This window comes from Oncorhynchus kisutch, linkage group LG22 (assembly GCF_002021735.2).
Source record: "Oncorhynchus kisutch isolate 150728-3 linkage group LG22, Okis_V2, whole genome shotgun sequence".
NCBI lineage: Eukaryota > Metazoa > Chordata > Actinopteri > Salmoniformes > Salmonidae > Oncorhynchus > Oncorhynchus kisutch.
Window position 1 is genome coordinate 20,960,032 of NC_034195.2, and position 27,527 is coordinate 20,987,558.

The 27,527-nt window shown below is 43.6% G+C and overlaps 1 protein-coding gene across 1 annotated transcript; it reads left to right on the forward strand.

The window, feature by feature from the left end:
- The first annotated feature begins 4,486 nt into the window (after positions 1-4,486).
- Positions 4,487-27,066, forward strand: LOC109867684 (anoctamin-10-like). Its single transcript, XM_031801913.1, has 12 exons — positions 4,487-4,685; positions 5,011-5,184; positions 6,422-6,562; positions 7,253-7,372; positions 19,284-19,916; positions 20,184-20,239; positions 23,589-23,663; positions 23,891-24,055; positions 24,875-25,083; positions 25,316-25,439; positions 25,959-26,075; positions 26,184-27,066. Exons 1-12 carry the CDS (start codon positions 4,487-4,489, stop codon positions 26,190-26,192), a joined length of 2,022 nt encoding a protein of 673 aa, XP_031657773.1. The 3' UTR covers positions 26,193-27,066.
- Positions 27,067-27,527: the final 461 nt, after the last annotated feature.

A 27,527-nucleotide genomic window follows, 5' to 3' on the forward strand; every position in this document is an offset into this window, starting at 1 on the left:
AGTGGAGGTAACTCTGGGTCTTCCTTTCCTATGGCGGTCCTCATGTCAGCCAGTTTCATCATAGCGCTTGATGGTTTTTGTGACTGCCCTTGAAGAAATGTTCAAAGTTCTTGCCATTTTCTGTATTGACTGACCTTCATGTCTTAAAGTAATGATGCTATCATTTCTCTTTGTTTATTTGAACTGTTCTTTCCATAATATGGACTTGGTCTTTTACCAAATAGGGCTATCTTCTGTATACCCCCCTACCTTGTCACAACACAACTGATTGGCTCAAACGCATTAAGGTGGAAAGAAATTCCACAAATCAACTTTTTTTTTTAAATTTTTTTTTTTTACTCTGTTTATTAAGTTTTACACACAGACAACACAAAGCAATATAAATAATATACTCAACTAGAAAAAATAAATACAAATACAAATAAAAATATATCTTTAAAGATACCATACTTTAGACAAGTTAAACACACCAGGCAGAAGGCTACAAAGGTTAAAGGGCAATCTATAGTACAGGGACAGAGCAAACACCTCACCATTGTTCCTGTAAACAGTCAAGGGATAAGGGTGGAGAAATGCAACCACTCACAGACAGTCATGGCCACAGACCGACCATCCACTGGACCAAAAATAAAGTTTACAATGCTTTAAAATATAAAAAAATAGAATGATTATTCATGTAGGCGTGAACAAAATGTTAAAATAACTGGGAAAAACAAGCTCACACTTCAGTCTCTGCCCGGGCAAGATGAACAAGGCATCGCGGGTCACAATCAATAAGCACATGGACCTTAATAACCCCCCCCAGCAAAAACACAGAGAGAAGCTCCTCCAACCCTTAAGTCACAGGGGGATCAAATTCAGATGTTGGGGAGTAATCAAGGGCTGATGGCTCACCAGCTGTACAAGGCCCATAAAGCTGCCAGAAGGACAGCACACAGGGAGAGAGTTGGGGAAGAAAAGACTCCTGTAAAGTTGGGGACTGTTACAGAGGTAACAGGGGTGAGTGCAGTTTTGTGCCGTACAGCAAGACCCGGAGCCCAGAAGACGGTGTCTTGGAGAGGGTCTCCTGGGGGAGACCTATCCTTTATTTATTTATTATTTAAATAAACACTCTTGAAGCCGAGCTAATCTTACTCTGTCTGTTCTGTGTAAACGTCTTGACCAAACCCCCTGGTCTACCACAACACACACTCACATACATTCTTCATTTGCGCTGCTGCTATTTTGTTGATCCTGATACCTAGACACCTTACCCCTATATATATCTACCTTTGTCACTCCAGTATCACTACACATTATAAATATGGTATTGGAATTGATCCTGTATATAAACTCAGCAAAAAAAGAAACGCCCCTTTTTCAGGACCTTGTCTTTCAAAGATAATTTGTAAAAATCCAAGTAACTTCACAGATCTTCATTGTAAATGGTTTAACACTGTTTCCCATGCTTGTTCAATGAACCATAAACAATTAATGAACATGCACTAACAGCTTACAGACGGTAGGCTATTAAGGTCACAGTTATGAAACTTAGGACACTGAAGAGGCCTTTCTACTGACTCTAAATAAAATAAATAAAAAAAGATGCCCAGGGTCCCTGCTCATCTGTGTGAACGTGCCTTAGGCATGCTACAAGGAGGCATGAGGACTGCAGATGTGGCTAGGGCAAGAAATTGCAATGTCCATACCGTGAGATGCCTAAGACAGTGCTACAGGGAGACAGAACGGATAGCTGATTGTCCTCGCAGTGGCAGACCACGTGTAACAACACCTGCACAGGATCGGTACATCCGAACATCACACCTGCGGGACAGGTACAGGATGGCAACAACAACTGTCCGAGTTACATCAGGAATGCACAATCCCTTCATCATTGCTCAGACGTTCCACAATAGGCTGAGAGAGGCTGGACTGGGGGCTTGTAGGCCTGTTGTAAGGCAGGTCCTCACCAGACATCATCGGCAACAACGTTGTCTACAGGCACAAACCCACCGTTGCTGGACCAGACAGGACTGCCAAAAAGTGTTCTTCAATGATGAGTCGCGGTTTTGTCTCACCAGGGGTGATGGTCAGATTTGCGTTTATCGTAGAAGGAATGAGCGTTACACCGAGGCCTGTACTCTGGAGCCGGATCAATTTGAAGGCAGAGGGTCCATCATGGTCTGGGGCGGTGTGTCACAGCATCATCGGACTGAGCTTGTTGTCATTGCAGGCAATCTCAACGCTGTGTGTTACAGGGAAGACATCCTCCTCCTTCATGTGGTACCCTTCCTGCAGGCTCATCCTGACATGACCCTGCAGCATGACAATGCCACCAGCCATACTGCTCGTTCTGTGCATGATTTCCTGCAAGACAGGAATGTCAGTGTTCTGCCATGGCCAGTGAAGAGCCTGAATCTCAATCCCATTGAGCACATCTGGGACCTGTTGGATCGGAGGGTGAGGGCTAGGGCCATTCCCCCCAGAAATGTCTGTGAACTTGCAGGTGCCTTGGTGGAAGAGTGGGGTAACATCTCACAGCGAGAACTGGCAAATCTGGTGCAGTCAATGAAGAGGAGATGCACTGCAGTACTTAATACAGCTGGTGGCCACACCAGATACTGACTGTTACTTTTGATTTTGACCACCCCTTTGTTCAGGGACACATTATTCCATTTCTGTTAGTCACATGTCTGTGGAACTTGTTCAGTTTATGTCTCAGTTGTTGAATCTTGTTATGTTCATACAAATATTTACACATGTTAAGTTTGCTGAAAATAAACGCAGTTGACAGTGAGAGGACGTTTCTTTTTTTTTGCTGAGTTTAGCTTCTTACTTTCATGTGTTCTTCTTATTTGTTATTTGTGTTTTTGTTCTGCCTTATGTTATTTTTAGTACTATATTGATATTGATTACTACATTGCTGGGTTTAGAGCTCGCAATAAATGCATTTCAATGTACTTGTGCAGTTGACATCAATACTTGCTCTGGTTGCTCTGGATAAGTGTCTACTGAATGACCACAATGTAAATGTAAATGTAAAAACAAACACTTGAAAAGGATACTGGGTATTATTCTACTGAACTCCGCCCCTAAACAAGTACAAAATTGGGTAGTTGGGACCAGACCAAATTTTTGTGAGTCATAGACGTCTAGGCTATGTTTCACAAGTTTGAACAGCACAGTACAGTACGGCACAGTTCAGTACAGCAGAGCACAGCAGAGTATAGTAGAGTACAGTATGATACAGGACAGTATAGTTTTATTCAGTAGAGTACGGTACAGTAGAATTGTATTCAGTAGATTCAAGTACAGTAGCGTATAGTACAGTACAGTTTATTTCAGTAGAAATAAAGTAAAGTACAGTACAGTTCAATTTAGTAGATTAGAGTACAGTACAGTTTAGTTCAGTAGAGTAGATTACATTAGAGTAAAGTAGGGTACATTATACTGTACAAAACTCTACTGTGCTCTACTGTACCTATCTATCTATACTTTACTTTTCTTTTCTTTAATGTACTGTACTCTACTTTTCTTTATTGTACTGTAATATACTGTACTCTGCTGTGCTCTATTGTACTGTACTGTGTTGTATGGTGCTGTCCAACACTTGTGAAACATAGATGTCTATGTTTGGGGAAAAAAATCAAGGCTGGTCCAGACCAAATCGGAACCAATTTTAGATGTTGATGTTTGGGCCAAATATAGGCCGGACCAACGTCCGTGTACATTTAGATCAAGGCCGGTCTGTGCTTAGTGGGCTGTTACCATCTCCTATCCGCATCACATGCAAATGGGACTGCTCTCTAACCTGTAGCCACAGCCTTCTATGGCCATTTGAGATCTCCATGTGAGTCGTTGATGGATTGATTGATTGAGGGTTTTTTTTAAACATAGGGGACATTCATATAAAAAAACTTGACAGGAATATTACAAAATCGGCTGCTGAAATAGCTCTCAAAAGCCAAAACACATCGACAGTGGTTAGGAACTAGTCCCTTAGCCTTCTCTGCCATCCCCGACCACCGCATGCATTTGTTGTTCAAATAGCCAGCTAGCTAGCTATCAAGCCAAACAAGTAGACCTTTCATCTCAGTCTTGCATCTCTGTTAGTCAAGACAACCAGATGCAGGTGAACAGAACCCAAAGCAATCAAAACCCCGTATGACCCCCATGTCATTTCAGCATTGGTAGGAAGAAGTTTAGTCCAAATTGGATGTTGGGTACTATATTTACTGAATATTATTTAAATCCTATCATTTAAAATGGCCAATTTAGGTGCAATCTAATAGCTTAATTTCTCAGATCAAATTATATTTCAACCAAATAATAATGTCTAACTACAGAAACCATTTTAGAACACTCAGATGGTGGGTGTCGGATCCTCTTTGTTGTGCCTTTTTGTTGTTGTTGTTGGAACGACCCATGTAATGTGTGTATTTCAGAGTTTGTAACAGATACAGTAAAACTCCTTGTCCTCCTCACACTGCCTCTCCACAGGGACGTGATGACGTCGATGGGTGATAAAGGCTCTGTCCAGACACAGACTAAGGTCCTGTCCCAGGGCTGCTGGACGGAGGTCAGCTGTCCCTGCTGTGTGTCTAAACAGGTGGAGCCCCTGGTCCTCATCCAGCTGTCAGACAACGTCCAGCCTGTCACCAAGAGGTGGCTCATCTCCCTGATTGAAGCTTCAAAGAGACATGGAGGTGAGAGGTCAGGTCAGATAGAGTCAGCAGCAGATCAGAGGCCTGACTGTTCTTCAGTCTGTGTTGCTTGTTTTCTTCCAGCCGAGTGCTATTAACACATCTGATTCAACTGATTCACTTGGGCTTGATTATTCGTTTATTAGTTGAGTCTCTAGTTTCAAAGTAGCCAGCTAACATCAGGTTAATCCTGATGAAATGTTGCACAATACAACTGTAGGGCCAATCCGTGTATCTTAGTTTATTAGCTGAATTAAGTGTCAATAATTCACTCACTGCAGTAGAGGCAGGAGTACTGTAGTTGACCCTCTCCTCCTCCCTGGACTAGGAGCAGCATTGCTGACCCACCCTGGAGAGGATGAGTGTAGAAATGTGATCGTGGTGTCTGCTCCTCGCTGCACCCTTCTCAGAGCCACGGAGGATCTGGGTCTGTGTAAGAAATACCACAATGAAGAGATGGCTTCTTTCTCCTACCACGACAGAGACAACTTCACCAATGTTGGTAAGAATGTTGGTAATAGTGGGGGAAGAGTAGAGGGATATTAAAGGTACCAGCAGTTACAAGTTGTAACAGATCTTCAGCACCCAATACACCTTCTGTAGGAATAGAATCAACAAAATACACATTCACTGTTGTAATAGTGTGGTAATATAGACAAAATTACATATTAAATGTAATATACAGTACCAGTCAAAAGTTTGGATACACCTACTCATTCAAGGTTTTTTTTTTTTTTTGGTAAAATGTTCTACATTGTAGAATAATAGTGAATACATCAAAACTATGAAATAACACACATGGAATCATATAGTAAGCAAAACAAAAGTGTTAAACTAATCAAAATATATTTTTGATTTTAGATTCTTCAAAGTAGCCACCCTTTGCCTTTGACAGCTTCACTCTCTCTAAACCAGCTTCACGAGGAATGCTTTTCCAATAGCCTTGAAGGAGTTCCCACATATGCTGAGCACTTGTTGGCTGCTTTTCCTTCACTCTGCGGTCCGACTCATCCTAAACCATCTCAATTTGGTTGATGTCGGGAGATTGTGGAGGCCAGGTCATCTGATACAGCACTCCATCACTCCCCTTGGTGAAATAGCCCTTACACAGCCTGGAGGTGTGTTTTGGGTCATTGTCCTGTTGAAAACAAATGATAGTCCCACTAAGTGCAAACCAGATTGGCGTAGTCATGCTGGATAAGTGTGCCTAGAATTCTAAATAAATCACAGACAGTTCATAACATTTTCCGGATTTACTGACCTTCATGTTTTAAAGTAATGATGGATTGTCATTTCTCTTTGCTTATTTGAGCTGTTCTTGCCGTAATATGGATTTGGTCTTTTACCAAATAGGGCTATCTTCTGTATACCACCCCTACCCTGTCACAACACAATGATTGGCTCAAACGCATTAATAAGGAAAGAAATTCCACAAATTAACCTTTAACAAGGCACATCTGTTAATTGAAATGCATTCCAGTTGACTACCTCATGAAGCTGGTTGAGAGAGTGCCAAGAGTGTGCAAAGCCGTCATCAAGGCAAAGGGTGGCTACTTTGAAGAATCTCAAATATAAAATGTATTTAGATTTGTTTAACACTTTTTCGGTTAATACATGATTCAAATGTGTTATTTAATAGTTTTGATGTCTTCACTATTATTCTACAATATATGTGTCCAAACTTTTGACTGGTTCTGTATATGACAGTCTTGATTGACGCCTGTCCTCTGTGTTACCAGATGACATGCAGAAGTTCCTGACGCTAGTGGAGCGTCAGTACATAGTCAAGAATGAGCTGGACTCTCTACAGGCCCAGAAGAAGCAGAGAATCCCTGGAGTCCCAGAGGCTCCGGGGGTCTTGGAGGCCTGGGAAAACATCTGTGAGTCTTTACGTGTGTGTGTGTGTGTGTGTATGTGAATAGAGTGATGTAAAGGGGGATGTTGGGTGATTCCTTCAAAACTAGAACAAATAAGGAACAAGATTTGGGGGATTTTCCTTTGGAGAAAGTATTGTTTACATATATTTGACATTTGTATCTTTAAACATACTTGAGAAATAATTAATTGAAGTTAGAATATTTGTGGACTTACCCAAGCCTCCTTTAAGACTGTAATGGTGTGCTACAAGGTGCTACAAATCAAAAGTTGGTGTCATATGAAGCTTTACTGCTTGCTCTGTAATATGAGTAGTATTTTCATTTCAATAACACATTGCTTACATACATTAATGAACATTGAATAATATAAACATGAAAAATGAAAGAATACAAATTGGCACATCTGTCAATATATTGCTTGTGCACATGTGTGCCATTTGCTAACCTCTGCATGTTCTGTCTTCTATGTCATGATCTAAGCTGTTCTGCAGCAGAGCAGAGCACCACCTCTGGCTCATCATTTCAGTGCTCTCTCCGGTCCTCTCTCACTGCTCTGTGATCTGCACTGCCCCTTACGTATGCTGCCAAGCTTCTGGCTATGTTACCCCCGGTTACCCGCCTGTATGTGTAATAATGGTAGAGGTATTGTACAGTTCCCTGATGTTGCCCATCCGTCCTGTCTCTGTGCTGTAGGTCAGAAGCTGGTGAGGGCAGGAGTGATAAAGGACATCTTCCCTCTACATGACCAGCAGAGACTGAATGACCTCGGCAGAAGGTGGTACTCTAAGAAGCAGATATGGAGACAGCCTCTCGGTAAACAACAACATACAGTAAACACACACACAAAAAAGTGACATACTTTTTTTAGAGGGAGCAATCTAGCTGTGTTTTGATTTCCCACTTCCTCAGGTGCTGAATAATACACTCTTAGAAAAAAGGGTTCCAAAAGGGTTATTTAGCTGTCCCCATTGGGATCCATGTAGAACAGTCTGGGAAAAGGGTTCTACATGGAACACAATAGGGTTCTTCCGGGAACCAAAAAGGGTTCTCCAATCAGGACAGGAAAAGAACCGCTTTAGGTTCTAGATAAAACCTTTTTTCGAAGCGTGTATAGGCTCTAGGCCAATATGCACAAAGATGTCAACAAAATAAAACTCATAATTCTGGATCCTATTTTGACAGGTTGCAAAATATCAATCATATCAAATCAAATCAAATGTTATTTGTCACATGCGCCGAATACAACAGTTGTCACCTTACAGTGAAATGCTTACTTACAAGCCCTTAACCAACCAGGTAGGCAAGTTGAGAACAAGTTCTCATTTACAATTGCGACCTGGCTAAGATAAAGCAAAGCAGTTCGACACATAAAACAACACAGAGTTACACATGGAGTAAAACAAACATACAGTCAATAATACAGTAGAAAAATAAGTCTATATACAATGTGAGTAAATGAGGTGAGATAAGGGAGGTAAAGGCAAAAAAAAGCTGTGGTGGCGAAGTAAATACAATATAGCAAGTAAAACACTGGAATGGTAGATTTGCAGTGGAAGAATGTGCAAAGTCGAAATTGAAATAATGGGGTGCAAAGGAGCAAAATAAATAAATAAATACAGTAGGGGAAGAGGTAGTTGTTTGGGCTAAATTATAGATGGGCTATGTACAGGTGCAGTAATCTGTGAGCTGCTCTGACAGCTGGTGCTTAAAGTTAGTGAGGGAGATAAGTGTTTCCAGTTCCAGAGATTTTTGTAGTTCGTTCCAGTCATTGGCAGCAGAGAACTGGAAGGAGAGGCGGAATTGGCATTGGGGGTGACCAGAGAGATATACAGTGCCTTGCGAAAGTATTCGGCCCCCTTGAACTTTGCGACCTTTTGCCACATTTCAGGCTTCAAACATAAAGATATAAAACTGTATTTTTTGTGAAGAATCAACAACAAGTGGGACACAATCATGAAGTGGAATGACATTTATTGGATATTTCAAACTTTTTTAACAAATCAAAAACTGAAAAATTGGGCGTGCAAAATTATTCAGCCCCTTTAAGTTAATACTTTGTAGCGCCACCTTTTGCTGCGATTACAGCTGTAAGTCGCTTGGGGTATGTCTCTATCAGTTTTGCACATCGAGAGACTGAATTTCTTTCCCATTCCTCCTTGCAAAACAGCTCGAGCTCAGTGAGGTTGGATGGAGAGCATTTGTGAACAACAGTTTTCAGTTCTTTCCACAGATTCTCGATTGGATTCAGGTCTGGACTTTGACTTGGCCATTCTAACACCTGGATATGTTTGTTTTTGAACCATTCCATTGTAGATTTTGCTTTATGTTTTGGATCATTGTCTTGTTGGAAGACAAATCTCCGTCCCAGTCTCAGGTCTTTTGCAGACTCCATCAGGTTTTCTTCCAGAATGGTCCTGTATTTGGCTCCATCCATCTTCCCATCAATTTGAACCATCTTCCCTGTCCCTGCTGAAGAAAAGCAGGCCCAAACCATGATGCTGCCACCACCATGTTTGACAGTGGGGATGGTAGGTTCAGGGTGATGCGCTGTGTTGCTTTTACGCCAAACATAACGTTTTGCATTGTTGCCAAAAAGTTCAATTTTGGTTTCATCTGACCAGAGCACCTTCTTCCGCATGTTTGATGTGTCTCCCAGGTGGCTTGTGGCAAACTTTAAACAACACTTTTTATGGATATCTTTAAGAAATGGCTTTCTTCTTGCCACTCTTCCATAAAGGCCAGATTTGTGCAATATACGACTGATTGTTGTCCTATGGACAGAGTCTCCCACCTCAACTGTAGATCTCTGCAGTTCATCCAGAGTGATCATGGGCCTCTTGGCTGCATATCTGATCAGTCTTCTCCTTGTATGAGCTGAAAGTTTAGAGGGACGGCCAGGTCTTGGTAGATTTGCAGTGGTCTGATACTCCTTCCATTTCAATATTATCGCTTGCACAGTGCTCCTTGGGATGTTTAAAGCTTGGGAAATCTTTTTGTATCCAAATCCGGCTTTAAACTTCTTCACAACAGTATCTCGGACCTGCCTGGTGTGTTCCTTGTTCTTCATGATGCTCTCTGCGCTTTTAACGGACCTCTGAGACTATCACAGTGCAGGTGCATTTATACAGAGACTTGATTACACACAGGTGGATTGTATTTATCATCATTAGTCATTTAGGTCAACATTGGATCATTCAGAGATCCTCACTGAACTTCTGGAGAGAGTTTGCTGCACTGAAAGTAAAGGGGCTGAATAATTTAGCACGCCTAATTTTTCAGTTTTTGATTTGTTAAAAAAGTTTGAATATCCAATAAATGTCGTTCCACTTCATGATTGTGTCCCACTTGTTGTTGATTCTTCACAAAAAATACAGTTTTATATCTTTATGTTTGAAGCCTGAAATGTGGCAAAAGGTTGCAAAGTTCAAGGGGGCCGAATACTTTCGCAAGGCACTGTACATGCTGGAGCGCGTGCTACAGGTGGGTACTGCTATGGTGACCAGCGAGCTGAGATAAGGGGGGACTTTACTTAGCAGGGTCTTGTAGATGACCTGGAGCCAGTGGGTTTGGCGATGAGTATGAAGCGACGGCCAGCCAACGAGAGTACCAGTCGCAGTGGTGGGTAGTATGGGGCTTTGGTGACAAAACGGACGGCACAAATGAAATGGGGAAGGCTTGGGCGAGTTGTTGTGGGGGTCCAGTGCTGTTGCCTGGGGTAGGGGTAGCCAGGTTGAAAGCATGGCCGGCCGTAGAAAAATGCTTATTGAAATTCTCAATTATAGTGGATTTATCGGTGGTGACAGAGTTTCCTATCCTCAGTTCAGTGGGCAGCTGGGAGGAGGTGTTCTTGTTCTCCATTAACTTTAGTGTCCCAGAACTTTTTTGAGTTTGTTGTTTCAGGAAGCAAATTTCTGCTTGAAAAAGCTAGCCTTGGCTTTTCTAACTGCCTGTGTATATTGGTTTCTAACTTCCCTGAAAAGTTGCATGTCATGGGGGCTGTTCGATGCTAATGCAGAACACCATAAAGGGCAGTCAGGTCTGGAGAGAACCAAGAGCTATATCTATTCCTGGTTCTAAATTTCTTGAACGGGGCATGTTTATTTAAGATGGTAAGGAAGGCATTTAAAAATAACCAGGCATTCTCTACTGACGGGATGAGGTTAATATCCTTCCAGGATACCAGGGCCAGGTCGATTAGAAAGGCCTGCTCGCTGAAGTGTTTCAGGGAGCGTTTGACAGTGATGAGTGGAGGTCGTTTGACCGCTGACCCATTACGGATGCAGGCAATGAGGCAGTGATCTTGGTTGAAAACAGCAGAGGTGTATTTAGAGGGCAAGTTGGTTAGGATGATATCTATGAGGGTGCCCGTGTTTAAGGCTTTGGGGTGGTACCTGGTAGGTTCATTGATAATTTGTGTGAGATTGAGAGCATCAAGCTTAGATTGTAGGATGGCTGGGGTGTTATGCATGTCCCAGTTTAGGTCACCTAGCAGCAAGAGCTCTGAAGATAGATGGGGGGCAATCAGTTCACATATGGTGTCCAGAGCACAGCTGGGGGCAGAGGGTGGTCTGTAGCAGGTGGCAACGATGAGAGACTTGTATTTAGAGAGGTGGATTTTAAAAAGTAGAAGTTCAAATTGTTTGGGTACAGACCTGGATAGTAGGACAGAACTCTGCAGGCTATCTCTGCAGTAGATTGCAACACCGCCCCCTTTGGCCGTTCTATCTTGTCTGAAAATGTTGTGGTTAGGGATGGAGATTACAGAGTTTTTGGTGGTCTTCCTAAGCCAGGATTGAGACATGTCTAGGAAATCCGTGTTGGCAGAGTGTGCTAAAGCAGTGAATAGATCAAACTTAGGAAGGGGGCTTCTAATGTTAACATGTATGAAACCAAGGCTATTACGGTTACAGAAGTCATCAAAAGAGAGAGCCTGGGGAAAAGGAGTGGAGCTAGGCACCGCAGGACCTGGATTCACCTCTACATCACCAGAGGAACAGAGGAGGAGCAGGATAAGGATACGGCAAAAAGCTATGAGATTTGGTCGTCTAGGACGTCCGGAACAGAGAGTAAAAGGAGCACGTTTCTGGGGGCGATAAAATAGCTTCAAGGTATAATGTACAAACAAAGGTATGGTAGGATGTGAATACAGTGGATGTAAACCTAGACATTGAGTGATGATGAGAGAGATATTGTCTCTAGAAACATCATTGAAACCAGGTGATGTCATCGCATGTGTGGGTGGTGGAACTGAAAGGTTGGATAAGGTATAATGAGCAGGGCTAGAGGCTCTACAGTGAAATAAGCCTATAAACACACCAGAACAGCAATGGACAAGGCATATTTACATTAAGGAGAGGCATGCTTAGCCGAATGATCATAAGAGTCCAGTGAGTAGTGAGGTTGGTTGGGGTCACGGCGATTCAGACAGCTAGCCAGGCCATGGGTAGCAAGCTGGCAGAGGATGTAGGTTTGTTTTTAGCCACCTCGTGCGTTTCCGTTGGTAGATTAGTGGGGTTCTGTGTGGTAGAGGGGACCAATCCAATTGGCAAAATAGATATAGTTATAGTGACCCAAGAAAATGGTCAAATAGACCTATTCAGAAAGCAGCTGATAAGACAGCTAACGATTAGCGGTCCGCAGATGGGCGTTCAGGTTAAGTCGCGACGGAGGGGCCAGTTGGATAACTGCCTCGGGCAGATAATGTCGGTAGTCCAGTCGTGAAGGCCCGGTGTGGCTCCGCATCGGCAGTAATAAAACGGGTCCGGATAGGTGATTGTAGCCCAGGAGTGGCTGATGGAACTCTTCAGCTGGCTAGCTCCGGAATAATTGATGTTTGCTCCGGGACCGACGTAAGCCAATAGTCACTCGGATAGCAGCTAGCTAGCTGCAAGATCCAGGTGTAAATGTCCAGAGCTTGCAGTAGAAATCCGGGGATATGGAGAGAAACTAGGTCCGGTATGCTCTGGTCTGAGTCATGTTGTACAAAACTGCCGATAGCTTTTCGAGCTAAAGGATAGCTGATGACCGCCACCCGTGGTTAGATGAATACTAACTTTCTGACTAGCTTCTGGCTAGATTCTGTTGAATTTCATTCTGTGGATTTCAGATTTGAGGTGAATGATATTTTATTTTTTTAATCGGTGAGGCGGGTTGCAGGAGAGTGTTTTGAAGTTGAGTTTTTAGAAGAAAAAAAAATATATATAAATAGATATGAGAAGAAAAGATGTAAATATATATATATATATATATATATACACTGGACATGACAAGACGAGGACAAAGGACGCCATCTTTGAAGCTGTTAAGAAGCCTTTTGGACCTAGACTTGGCGCTCCGGTACTGATTGCCGTGCGGTAGCAGAGAGAAAAGTCTATTACTAGGGTGGCTGGAGTCTTTGACAATTTTTAGGGCCTTCCTCTGACACCACCTGGTATAGAGGTCCTGAATTGCTAGAATCTTGGCCCCAGTGATGTACTGGGCCGTACGCACTACCCTCTGTAGTGCCTTTGCGGTCGGAAGCCGAGCAGTCGCCATACCAGGCAGTGATGCAACCAGTCAGAATGCTCTCGATGGTGCAGCTGTAGAACTTTTTGAGGATCTGAGGACCCATGCAAAATCTTTTCAGTCTCCTGAGGGGTAATAGACATTGTCGTGTCCTCTTCACGACTGTCTTTGTGTGTTTGGAAGATGATAGTTTGTTGGTGATGTGGACACCAAGGAACTTGAAGCTCTCAACCTGCTCCACTACAGTCTGGTCAAGGAGAATGTGGGCGTGCTTGGTCCTCCTTTTCCTATAGTCCACAATCATCTCCTTTGTCTTGATCACGTTGAGGGAGAGGTTGTTATTCTGGCACCTCCTCCCTATAAGCTGTCTCATCTTTGTTGTTGATCAAGCACTGTTGTGTCTTCAGAAAACCTAATGATGGTGTTGGAGTTGTGCCTGGCCATGCAGTCATGAGTGAACAGGGAGTACAGGAGGGGACTGAGCATGCAACCACCCCTGAGGGGCCCCCATGTTGAGGATCAGTGTGGCAGATGGGTTGTTACCTACCCTTACGATCTGGGGGCGGCCCATCAGGAAGTCCAGGATCCAGTTGCAGAGGGAAGTGTTTAGTCCCAGGATCCTTAGCTAAGTGATGAGCTTTGAGGGCACAATCGTGTTGACCTGGATCAACACCATACCTGGATCTCACAGCTAGCTAGCTGCTATCCGTGTGACTATCGGCTTTCGTCGATTCCGGAGCAAACATCAATTATTCCGGAGCTAGCCAGCTGAAGAGTTCCATCAATCACTCCTGGGCTACAATCACCTATCCGGACCCGTTTTACTGCCTACGCGGAGCCCCACCGGGCCTTCACAACTGGACTGCCGACGTTATCTACCCGAAGGAGTTATCCGGCTGGCTCCTCCGTCGCGACGTTACCTGAACGCCCATCTGCGGCCCGCTAACAGTTAGCTGTCTTATCGGCTGCTATCTGAATAGACAAATCGGACAATTTATTTTTATTATTTATATTTTTTCTTTTTCTTTTTTTCTTCTTGGGCCTCTATAAGTATAGTTTTTTTTTGTTGTTGTGCGATTTGGATTAATCCCCTCTACCACACGAAACCCCACTAATCTACTGACGGAACGCAAGAGGTGTCTAATAACAGACCTCCATCCTATGCTAGCTTGCTACCGATGGCCTGGCTAGCTGTCTAAATCGCAGTGACCCCCAACCAACCTCTCTACTCACTGGACCCTTTTGATCACTCGACTAAGCATGCCTCTCCTTAATGTCAATATGCCTTGTCCATTGCTGTTCTGGTTAGGGTTTATTGGCTTATTTCACTGTAGAGCCTCTAGTCCACTATACCTTATCCAACCTATTAGTTCCACCACCCACACATGCGATGACATCTCATGGTTTCAATTATGTTTCTAGAGACAATATCTCTCTCTTCATCACTCAATACCTAGGTTTACCTCCACTGTATTCACATCCTACCATACCTTTGTCTGTACATTATACCTTGATGCTATTTTATTGCCCCCAGAAACCTCCTTTTACTCTCTGTTCCAGACGTTCTAGACGACCAATTCTTATTGCTTTTAGCCGTAACCTTATTTTACTCCTCCTCTGTTCCTCTGGCGATGTAGAGGTGAATCCAGGCCCTGCAGTGCCTAGCTCCACTCCTATTCCCCAGGCGCTCTCTTTTGACGACTTCTGTAACCGTAATAGCCTTGGTTTCATGCATGTTAACATTAGAAGCCTCCTCCCTAAGTTTGTTCTATTCACTGCTTTAGCACACTCTGCCAACACGGATGTTCTAGCTGTGTCTGAATCCTGGCTTAGGAAGACCACCAAAAATTCTGAAATTTTAATCCCAAACTACAACATTTTCAGACAAGATAGAACTGCCAAAGGGGGTGGTGTTGCAATCTACTGCAAAGATAGCCTGCAGAGTTCTGTCCTACTATCCAGGTCTGTACCCAAACAATTTGAACTTCTATTTTTTTAAAACCACCTCTCTAAAAACAAGTCTCTCACCGTTGCCGCCTGCTATAGACCACCCTCTGCTCCCAGCTGTGCTCTGGACACCATATGTGAACTGATTGCCCCCCATCTATCTTCAGAGCTCGTGCTGCTAGGCGACCTAAACTGGAACATGCTTAACACCCCAGCCATCCTACAATCTAAACTTGATGCCCTCAATCTCACACAAATGATCAATGAACCTACCAGGTACCTCCCCAAAGGCTTAAACACGGGCAGAGGTGTATTTAGAGGGCAGGTTGGTTAGGATGATATCTATCATCCTAACCAACTTGCCCTCTAAATACACCTCTGCTGTCTTCAACCAAGATCTCAGCGATCACTGCCTCATTGCCTGCATCCGTAATGGGTCAGCGGTCAAACGACCTCCACTCATCACTGTCAAACGCTCCCTGAAACACTTCAGTGAGCAGGCCTTTCTAATCGACCTGGCCGGTGTATCCTGGAAGGATATTGATCTCATTCCATCAGTAGAGGATGCCTGGATATTAAAAAAAAAAAGCCTTCCTAACCATCTTAAATAAACATGCCCCATTCAAGAAATTTTGAACCAGGAACAGATATAGCCCTTGGTTCTCCCCAGATCTGACTGCCCTTAACCAACACAAAAACATCCTATGGCGTTCTGCATTAGCATCGAACAGCCCCCGTGATATGCAGCTGTTCAGGGAAGCTAGAAACCAATATACACAGGCAGTTAGAAAAGCCAAGGCTAGCTTTTTCAAGCAGAAATTTTCTTCCTGCAACACTAACTCAAAAAGGTTCTGGGACACTGTAAAGTCCATGGAGAATAAGAACACCTCCTCCCAGCCGCCCACTGCACTGAAGATAGGAAACACTGTCACCACTGATAAATCCACCACAATTGAGAATTTCAATAAGCATTTTTCTACGGCTGGCCATGCTTTCCACCTGGCTACTCCTACCCCGTTCAACAGCACTGCACCCCCCACAGCAACTCGCCCAAGCCTTCCCCATTTCTCCTTCTCCCAAATCCATTCAGCTGATGTTCTGAAAGAGCTGCAAAATCTGGACCCCTACAAATCAGCCGGGCTAGACAATCTGGACCCTTTCTTTCTAAAATTATCTGCCGAAATTGTTGCCACCCCTATTACTAGCCTGTTCAACCTCTCTTTCGTGTCGTCTGAGATTCCCAAAGATTGGAAAGCAGCTGCGGTCATCCCCCTCTTTAAAGGGGGGGACACTCTTGACCCAAACTGCTCCAGACCTATATCTATCCTACCATGCCTTTCTAAGGTCTTCAAAAGCCAAGTCAACAAACAGATTACCGACCATTTCGAATCTCACCATACCTTCTCTGCTATGCAATCTGGTTTCAGAGCTGGTCATGGGTGCACCTCAGCCAAGCTCAAGGTCCTAAACGATATCTTAACCGCCATCGATAAGAAACATTACTGTGCAGCCGTATTCATTGATCTGGCCAAGGCTTTCGACTCTGTCAATCACCACATCCTCATCGGCAAACTCGACAGCCTTGGTTTCTCAAATTATTGCCTCGCCTGGTTCACCAACTACTTCTCTGATAGAGTTCAGTGTGTCAAATCGGAGGGTCTGCTGTCCGGACCTCTGGCAGTCTCTATGGGGGTGCCACAGGGTTCAATTCTTGGACCGACTCTCTTCTCTGTATACATCAATGAGGTCGCTCTTGCTGCTGGTGAGTCTCTGATCCACCTCTACGCAGACGACACCATTCTGTATACTTCTGGCCCTTCTTTGGACACTGTGTTAACAACCCTCCAGGCAAGCTTCAATGCCATACAACTCTCCTTCCGTGGCCTCCAATTGCTCTTAAATACAAGTAAAACTAAATGCATGCTCTTCAACCGATCGCTACCTGCACCTGCCCGCCTGTCCAACATCACTACTCTGGACGGCTCTGACTTAGAATACGTGGACAACTACAAATACTTAGGTGTCTGGTTAGACTGTAAACTCTCCTTTCAGACCCATATCAAACATCTCCAATCCAAAGTTAAATCTATAATTGGCTTCCTATTTCGCAACAAAGCATCCTTCACTCATGCTGCCAAACATACCCTTGTAAAACTGACCATCCTCCCAATCCTCGACTTTGGCGATGTCATTTACAAAATAGCCTCCAATACCCTACTCAACAAATTGGATGCAGTCTATCACAGTGCAATCCGTTTTGTCACCAAAGCCCCATATACTACCCACCATTGCGACCTGTACGCTCTCGTTGGCTGGCCCTCGCTTCATATTCGTCGCCAAACCCACTGGCTCCATGTCATCTACAAGACCCTGCTAGGTAAAGTCCCCCCTTATCTCAGCTCGCTGGTCACCATAGCATCTCCCACCTGTAGCACACGCTCCAGCAGGTATATCTCTCTAGTCACCCCCAAAACCAATTATTTCTTTGGCCACCTCTCCTTCCAGTTCTCTGCTGCCAATGACTGGAACGAACTACAAAAATCTCTGAAACTGGAAACATTTATCTCCCTCACTAGCTTTAAGCACCAACTGTCAGAGCAGCTCACAAATTACTGCACCTGTACATAGCCCACCTATAATTTAGCCCAAACAACTACCTCTTTCCCTACTGTATTTAATTAATGTATTTATTTTGCTCCTTTGCACCCCATTATTTTTATTTCTACTTTGCACATTCTTCCAATGCAAATCTACCATTCCAGTGTTTTACTTGCTATATTGTATTTACTTTGCCACCATGGCCTTTTTTTGCCTTTACCTCCCTTATCTCACCTCATTTGCTCACATTGTATATAGACTTGTTTATACTGTATTATTGACTGTATGTTTGTTTTACTCCATGTGTAACTCTGTGTCGTTGTATGTGTCGAACTGCTTTGCATTATCTTGGCCAGGTCACAATTGTAAATGAGAACTTGTTCTCAACTTGCCTAACTGGTTAAATAAAGGTGAAATAAATAAATAAATAAAAATCTTGAACTTCTTCCATTTTCTAATAATTGCGCCAACAGTTGTTGCCTTCTCACCAAGCTGCTTGCTTATTGTCCTGTAGCCCATCCCAGCCTTGTGCAGGTCTACAATTTTATCCCTGATGTCCTTACACAGCTCTCTGGTCTTGGCCAGTGTGGACAGGTGTCTTTTATACAGGTAACAAGTTCAAACAGGTGCAGTTAATACAGGTAATGAGTGGAGAACAGGAGGGATTCTTAAAGAAAAACGAAGAGGTCTGTGAGAGCCGGAAGTCTTTCTGGTTGGCAGGTGATCAAATACTTATGTCATGCAATAAAATGCAAATTAATTACTTAAAAATCATACATGTGATTTTACGGATTTTTGTTTTAGATTCCGTCTCTCACAGTTGAAGTGTACCTATGATAAAAATTACAGACCTCGACATGCTTTGTAAGTAGGAAAACCTGCAAAATCGGCAGTGTATCAAATTCTTGTTCTCCCCACTGTACGTACAGTCACTGTAGGGACGACGTCATCAATGCACTTATTGATGAAGCCAGTGGCTGATGTGCTGCACTCCTCAATGCCATCGGAAGAATCCCGGAACATATTCCAGTCTGTGCTAGCAAAACAGTCCTGTAGCTTAGCATCTTTGTCATCTGACCACATCTTTATTGACTGAGTCACTGGTGCTTCCTACTTTAGTTTTTGCTTGTAAGCAGGAATCAGGAGGATAGAGTTATAGTCAGATTTGCCAAATGGAGGGAGAGGGAGAGCTTTGTAAATGTCTGTGTGTGGACTATAGGTGGTCAATAGTTTTTTTTCTTACGGATGTACATTTAACATGCTGGTAAAGATGAGGTCAAACGGATTAAAAGTCCCCGGCCACTAGGAGTGCCGCCTCTGGATGAGCGTTTTCCTGTTTGCTTATGGCCGTATACAGCTCATTGAGTATGGTCTTAGTGCCAGCATCGGTTTGTGGAAATTATGCATTTCCTGGATATGTTCGATGAAATAGCTTACTGTTATAATCAATCATCGGCTACCATCTCAGATGTCTTACTTGGCACTGACAAAAAAAATCCAGAGCCCTACTGCTAATGTAAAGTAACTGTCCATTTATTTTGGGGGGTTTATCATTGTATTTGTTGTTTTCGAGCTAAATAGTTACATTTATTGCGATAGGACTTTTTGTCTATATCGCCAAGCTCTGGCACCACCACAAACATTTACCAATTTTGATCGCTCTCTTCCTGTGCAGATGCAATCCAGTCATACTTTGGAGGCACCATGGCGTTTTACTTCAGCTTTCTGCAATTCTACACCTGGGCCCTGGTTCCCCCTGCCTTCCTGGGCCTTGTACTGACCTTTCTGCTGCCTGGAGGTGGTGGGGTGGTGAAGGAGCAGGCCGGGGAGGGGGTGATGGAGGAGGAAGATTATGGCCTCTCAGTCAGCGGTCACATGGTACAGGCTGTATTCAGCATGCTGTGGTCCACGGTGTTCATCGAGTTCTGGAAGCGCCGGAGCTCCTCCCTCTCCCACCGCTGGGGCACACGGCACCTGACCGAGCGTTTCGCTGAGCCCCGCCCTGGCTTCCATGGCACCCTGGGGATCAACCCTGTGACAGGCCGTCTGGAGCCCCTGTTCCCGGAGTGGCAGAGGCAGCTGCGTGTGGGCCTGGTGTCGTTGCCCCTAGTGGGGCTGTTCCTGGGACTGGTGGTGCTGGGAATGACAGGCTTCTATCACGGAGAGGCCCTGGTACAGGGCTTCCATCAGGACAGCGGCTCCCTTTTCTCTGGAGTTCTGCTCTACATGCCCTCCATAGCCCACACAGTCTACACCACCATATTAAAGAATATGTACCACGCTGTGGCCATGCAACTTACCAAGTGGGGTGAGAGAGGGCACTAGGCAATGGGGAGGGAGATGAGTTAGATAGGGAAGAGATGATAGAAGGGGTTAGAGAAGAGGGAGAGAGAAAATAAGTATGAGGTTGATGAATAATTGCAGTAGGGGGTAGAATGTTTGGGAACACAGAGCTAAGTTCACCAAAAAGCAGAGAGTCATAGAATAATAGAGAATGCAATTGGATGCAAGGTGTCACAGTTAGTGTGTGATAAGTGATAAGTCCACTGAAAATCAGTCTTATTTCCCCTCATAGAAAACCACAGAGAGGAGTCCTCCTTCCAGAACCATCATATCACCAAAGTCCTCCTGGTCAGTCATAGTCGTCCTCCCCCATCTGTCAGTCTATTCTCCTCTTCCTCCCTCTCCTCTGGTCGCCCCTTTCTCTACTGTATATACAGTGCCTTGCGAAAGTATTCGGCCCCCTTGAACTTTGCGACCTTTTGCCACATTTCAGGCTTCAAACATAAAGATATAAAACTGTATTTTTTTGTGAAGAATCAACAACAAGTGGGACACAATCATGAAGTGGAACGACATTTATTGGATATTTCAAACTTTTTTAACATATCAAAAACTGAAAAATTGGGCGTGCAAAATTATTCAGCCACCTTAAGTTAATACTTTGTAGCGCAACCTTTTGCTGCGATTACAGCTGTAAGTCGCTTGGGGTATGTCTCTATCAGTTTTGCACATCGAGAGACTGAAATTTTTCCAATTCCTCCTTGCAAAACAGCTCGAGCTCAGTGAGGTTGGATGGAGAGCATTTGTGAACAGCAGTTTTCAGTTCACAGATTCTCGATTGGATTCAGGTCTGGACTTTGACTTGGCCATTCTAACACCTGGATATGTTTATTTTTGAACCATTCCATTGTAGATTTTTCTTTATGTTTTGGATCTTTGTCTTGTTGGAAGACAAATCTCCGTCCCAGTCTCAGGTCTTTTGCAGACTCCATCAGGTTTTCTTCCAGAATGGTCCTGTATTTGGCTCCATCCATCTTCCCATCAATTTTAACCATCTTCCCTGTCCCTGCTGAATAAAAGCAGGCCCAAACCATGATGCTGCCACCACCATGTTTGACAGTGGGGATGTTGTGTTCAGGGTGATGAGCTGTGTTGCTTTTATCCCAAACATAACTTTTGCATTGTTGCCAAAAAGTTCAATTTTGGTTTCATCTGACCAGAGCACCTTCTTCCACATGTTTGGTGTGTCTCCCAGGTGGCTTGTGGCAAACTTTAAACAACACTTTTTATGGATATCTTTAAGAAATGGCTTTCTTCTTGCCACTCTTTCATAAAGGCCAGATTTGTGCAATATACGACTGATCGTTGTCCTATGGACAGTCTCCCACCTCAGCTGTAGATCTCTGCAGTTCATCCAGAGTGATCATGGGCCTCTTGGCTGCATCTCTGATCAGTCTTCTCCTTGTATGAGCTGAAAGTTTAGAGGGACGGCCAGGTCTTGGTAGATTTGCAGTGGTCTGATACTCCTTCCATTTCAATATTATCGCTTGCACAGTGCTCCTTGGGATGTTTAAAGCTTGGGAAATCTTTTTGTATCCAAATCCGGCGTTAAACTTCTTCACAACAGTATCTCGGACCTGCCTGGTGTGTTCCTTGTTCTTCATGATGCTCTCTGCGCTTTTAACGGACCTCTGAGACTATCACAGTGCAGGTGCATTTATACGGAGACTTGATTACACACAGGTGGATTGTATTTATCATCATTAGTCATTTAGGTCAACATTGGATCATTCAGAGATCCTCACTGAACTTCTGGAGAGAGTTTTCTGCACTGAAAGTAAAGGGGCTGAATAATTTTGCACGCCCAATTTTTCAGTTTTGATTTGTTAAAAAAGTTTGAAATATCCAATAAATGTCGTTCCACTTTATGATTGTGTCCCACTTGTTGTTGATTCTTCACAAACAAATACAGTTTTATATCTTTATGTTTGAAGCCTGAAATGTGGCCAAAGGTCGCAAAGTTCAAGGGGCCGAATACTTTCGCAAGGCACTGTATACAGTGCATACGGAAAGTATTCAGATTCCTTCACTTTTTCCACATTTTGTTACGCTACAGCCTTATATATTTTTTCCCCTCATCAATCTACACCCAATACCCTATAATGACAAAGCAAAAACAGGTTTTTAGAATAAAAAAAACCGGTAAAATCACATTTACATAATTATTACGACCCTTTACTCAGTACTTTGTTGAAGCACCGTTGGCAGCGATTACAGCCTGGAGTCTTCTGGGGTACAACGCTACAAGCTTGGCAAACCTATATTTGGGGAGCTTCTCCCATTATTTTCTGCAGATCCTCTCAAACTCTGTCAGGTTGGATGGGGAGCGTAACTGCTCAGCTATTTTCAGGTCACTCCAGAGATGATGGCTGGCATTCAGGCAAAAGACTTCAATCTTGGTTTCATCAGACCAGAGAATCTTGCTTCTCATGGTCTGAGAGTCTTTAGGTGCCTTTTGGCAAACTCCAAGCGGGCTGTCATGTGCATTTTACTGGGGAGTGGCTTCCGTCTGGCCACTCTACCATGAAGGCCTGATTGGTGTAGTGCTGCAGAGATGGTTGTCCTTCTGGAAGGTTCTCCCATCTCCACAGAGGAACTCTAGAGCTCTATCAAAGTGACCATTGGGTTCTTGGTCACCTCCCTGACCAAGGCCCTTTTCCCTAGAATGCTCAGAATGGCCGGGAGGCCAAAGGTCTTAGTGGTTCCAAATTTCTTCCATTTAAGAATGATGAAGGCCACAGTGTTCTTAGTGACCTTCAATGCTGCAGAAATTTTTTGGTACCCTTTCCCAGATCTTTGCCTCGACACAATCCTGTCTTGGAATTTTACGGACAATTCCTTCGACCTCGTGGTTTGGTTTTTGCTGTCAACTGTGGGACCTTATATAGACAGATGTGTTTCCACATCATGTCCAATCAATTGAATTTACCACAGGTGGACTCCAACTTGTAGAAACATCTCAAGGATGATCAATGGAAACAGGATACACCTGATCACAATTTTGAGTCTCATAGCAAAGGGTCATAGCAAAATTAATTGTTTTTTATTTTTAATACATTTGCAAAAATGGAAAAAAATATATATGTTTTTGCTTTGTCATTATGAGGTATTGTTTATAGATTGATGAGGATATTTTTTATTGAATCCATTTTAGAATAAGGCTGTAAAGTAACAAAATGTGGAAAAAGTCAAGGGATCTGAATACTTTCCGAAAGGCACTGTACATGTGTTGCAATAGTCCCTGGTGCTAAATGTATTCTGATACAGGTAGGTGTACACTCGCATAACACAGTTTCTGTGGAACCCTTCAAGGTCTGTGTTGCAAGGCTGCCATGATTTAAACTGCTGGCTGGCGGCAATAATGTAATTCCTTGTTTAGTTGTTAAAGTTGGAAATTCAAACATTGCAGATTGTACAACAGGATACTAATCAACAACCAATTGATAAAAAATAAGAAATACTACTGTGCTGTATAGCCTTATTGAACCTGCATAACATGAGCTTACACAGACATAACATGAGCTGTCCTTGTGCACTCTCCCAGCTTGGATAGAAAGTTGTTGTGCATAAAACTAGTCTATCAATGCCAAATAATACTGTCAAATAATATGCCAAAATCTCGCTTTCTCATTTTCAGTTTACTTTCTTCAACAACTTTGCTGTGCTCTTCCACATTGCCTTTTACAAACAGGACCTACCACTGCTACGCAAGGTAAGATATTTCAGCTGGGCAGCACTGTTTGTCTATGGCCGGAGGAAAAGTTATACAATGTGGAAATACCTCATTTTAAATGGTAGATCTAAAATATATGTTTTCTTGCACTCTGCAACAGAACAGATCATGTTCTCTCTGTGCACTGTGCGTCGTAATTGATCCCAGACAGTGTGTGTGTATACAGTATGCAACTATTTGTTTGTTTTGTCGATTTGTGCACACAGAAGCTTGCCTCTCTGCTAATTCTGAACCAGCTGGTGAACCAGTGTACAGAGGTGGTAGTGCCGTTTATAGTCGACCACTTCCTCAGTGCTCCCCATAAGAAAGAGCAGGAGGACGACCTAGAGATGGACAAACTCAGAGCCCAGAGAAGACTTCCCCCTTTTCCAGTAAGTCCATGTAAAATGTGTTTGTTTGTTTTGTTTTTCTCTTCATTGTGCTCGTCTGCCTTGGTTTCTTTGCATCTGTGCCTTAGGGGGTGGAATCAAGGTTGGGTGTATATGTGTAACGGTTCTCATATGCTTGGCCAACAAAGGACACAATGCTGTTTAGATTTTTAACAACATGACTACAGAGGAGCACTCATCTTATAACCTCTATCTGATGGCCATACACGTGTACAGTAACATAACAATGTTCCATAACAGTTTGAGAGCCCGTACCTGCAGACACACACACACACTTTAGAGCAACTGCCAATCCGTCATGAAATCTGAGTGACATGAAATAAAAATACATTTACTCTTCACAGGGTGACTAACCTCATTAGCAAGGACTGTACAGGACAGACGCTAGCTAACCTTTAGCGTACAGCAACGTGCTAACTTTGTAAAATGACAATAATATTGTAAATACAGGACACAACTGTAACACTATCACATAACATAGGGATTATAAAACAGTATAGTTTTCAGCCTAACAGACATTAGATATCATGGATCCCGATACATACCTCCATCAAAGATTAGGAACTCTTTGGTTGGATCCTGGGTGATCATAGGCACATGCATACACAGAGATGCAGTTCCACAAATAACACGGCCAGTGGCTCCACAACTACACATACATATACATAACCTAGCTGCTTAATTATGGCAAAACTCATACAACCACGAATGTCTATTTCAACCCTATAATATTTGCATGTCGTATGTTAGGGGTCTCTTTGTTTTGGTGATGAACTTATTGCGTCTGTGGCTACGTTTCAGGGCCTGTTTGCGGAGTACATTGAGTTGCTGGTGAAGTTTGGGTATTTGAGTCTGTTCTCCTGTGTGTACCCGCTCACCGCCGTCCTCCTGCTCCTCAACAATGTCACAGAGATACCATGGGATGCCTACAAGATCTGCAAACTGTTCCGGAAGCCATTCTCTACCCCTGTGTCCAATATGGGGGTGTGGCAGGTCAGGAGGGTTTTGGGGCGATGTGAGAATTTGAACAAACAGAGAGGGCATTTTTAATGCAGACAGAAATGTGTTATGAAGCTAAATCTGGTAAATAAATAGATGTGAGCAACGTGCAGTGGTCAATGTTATTTCCTAATCAGTGCCCATCTATGTCCCTATGCACATGTCTGTATTTGCGCCTGTCCTTGTATGTACCTGTAACCATATTACTGTATGCCTGTGTGTATGTTTCAAACAGCGTTTGAGGTTCTGGGCTGTCTCAGTCATGTCTAACTGCTGGCTGCTACTGCTGTCCCCTCGCGTCCAGGAGTTCTGTCTGGAGGGAGGGATCAGCGGCAAGAACATCATACTGGTCGCCATCCTGGTGGAGGTACAGTATGAGGGAGGGGAGTTAGGTTTGGGGAGCCTTCCTGGTGGAGGTACAGTATGAGGGAGGGGAGTTAGGTTTGGGGAGCCTTCCTGGTGTAGGTACAGCATGAGGGAGGGGAGTTAGGTTTGGGGAGTCATCCTGGTAGAGGTACAGTATGAGGGAGAGGAGTTAGGTTTGGAGAGCCATCCTGGTAGAGGTACAGTATGAGGGAGGGGAGTTAGGTTTGGGGAGCCTTCCTGGTGGAGGTACAGTATCTTGTTCATAACAGTACATGGTTCATAACAATTGTCTTATTTACAGAATGTTACAGTGTCATCATCTGCCCAACCAACATTTGTGAGGGTAGCCTAGTGGTTAAGAGCATTGGGCCAGTAACCGACAGGTTGCTGGGCTGAATCCCCAAGCGGACTAGGTGAAAAATCTGCCGATGTGCCCTTGAGCAAGGCACGTAACCCTAATTGCTCCTGTAAGTTGCTCTGGGTAAGAGCATCTGCTAAATGACTAAAATGTGTTTGTTAGCATGTCCTGATCCTGGTCAAGATGGTTCTAGCCTTTATGATCCCAGATGAGCCTGACTGGGTCAGAATCAAGAGGGAACAGATTGAGTTTAACTCTATGCAAGCTCTAGGGCAGCAGGTAAGAATGACCTAATCAAGAATAATCACTAATAATATAGAAAATCCCTGCCAGTTACTGGAACAACCTGGCATCTGACAATCAAACATCTCCTTTTGACTCCTACAGAAGCTATGAAGCCCCTGTGGGAGAGTGAGTGTCCTGTTGCTCTTCAAGTGGTGGTCTGGACTAGGGGGCTGATTAGAATTAGCTGCCATAACGAGGGCGGACAGGAGGATATAAAGACAAGTCTGTTTGGCCTGTGAACCTAAACCCTTGAGTCAGCCAGTCTGAGAAGCTCTCTCAGTATCTCCCTCTGAAGGACTCCCTCTCCAGGCATAAATACATTCCAGAAAGGAAACACCAGGTATTCGTTTAACCCTTTATTAGAGAATATGAACAGTACAATAGGTCTTGGCATTAGGTTCCGCTCCGTCAGGGTAGCTCACTGTCAGAGCAAAGCATCAATACATAACAAAATAACTACAGGCAGTGAGCAAGGTTTACTGTACCAATCCACCTTCAGGAAGGAAAACAGAACCAAACAGGTGGGGGTTGGGGTGGTGGTGGGTAGCAAGAAAAACAAATGCATACTAGCAGTAGCAGCAAACGGCAGCAGAGGATGTGTGAGCAGAACCTGGTCAGCTCTAATAGACCGCCATATTAAGGTAGGAAGTGTTGTTAGCATCTGGTTGGTGCAGTCTCAGCTGATGCAGAAACTCAGGTTTTCCTTCTGAACCTGCTTTGCTTTATACGTCTCTCATGTCATGGAAGATACAAGAGGCGGGGGTCTGGGACTGAAGGCAAACCAAATGAAGAGCTAGGAGCGTTAATTGTGTTAATGCAGTATTGCATCTTCAGCTTAAGGTGCCAGATTTCTAAAATACTGGGTAGCTTTGGACTTTTTGTGGCACATACTATGCAAGTATCTAATTTGCTCTAATCACACAAGTGCTGTATCATTAAAAATATATATTCTCCACAGTGGTTTATGTACTTTCACCTCATGAGTGTTACATTGTACGCTTCAGACACATTATAAACCTAAGATCACATGATACATTTTACTGGAATATTTTACAATGTTAAAACAATGATTAATGATGATCTTGATGTTGGAATATATATTATATTCATATTGTAGCAGGCTCTAAGGGTGTGGGGTTTCCACGTCAACAAGTTCTAAAAATAACAAAACACAAACCAGTAGCACAACTAGAATGCAAATTGGGAGTTTATTAGGGATTTTTGTACACTGGGGAAAGGGGGGGAGGGGTCACAAACTATTTCACAGTCCACAAACTGGTCTCGTTGTCCGTTCCATTCTCCAGTGGTAATCCTAAAACTCAGGTCCTCAGCCAATCCAGTTCAGTACACAAGGGGGGGTAATCAGACAGTCCAGGTCACAACAGGTAATCACACAGCTAGTGCTCTTTCTTCTCCCCTCTCTGCCCCTGGCAGCCGGACTCCCTG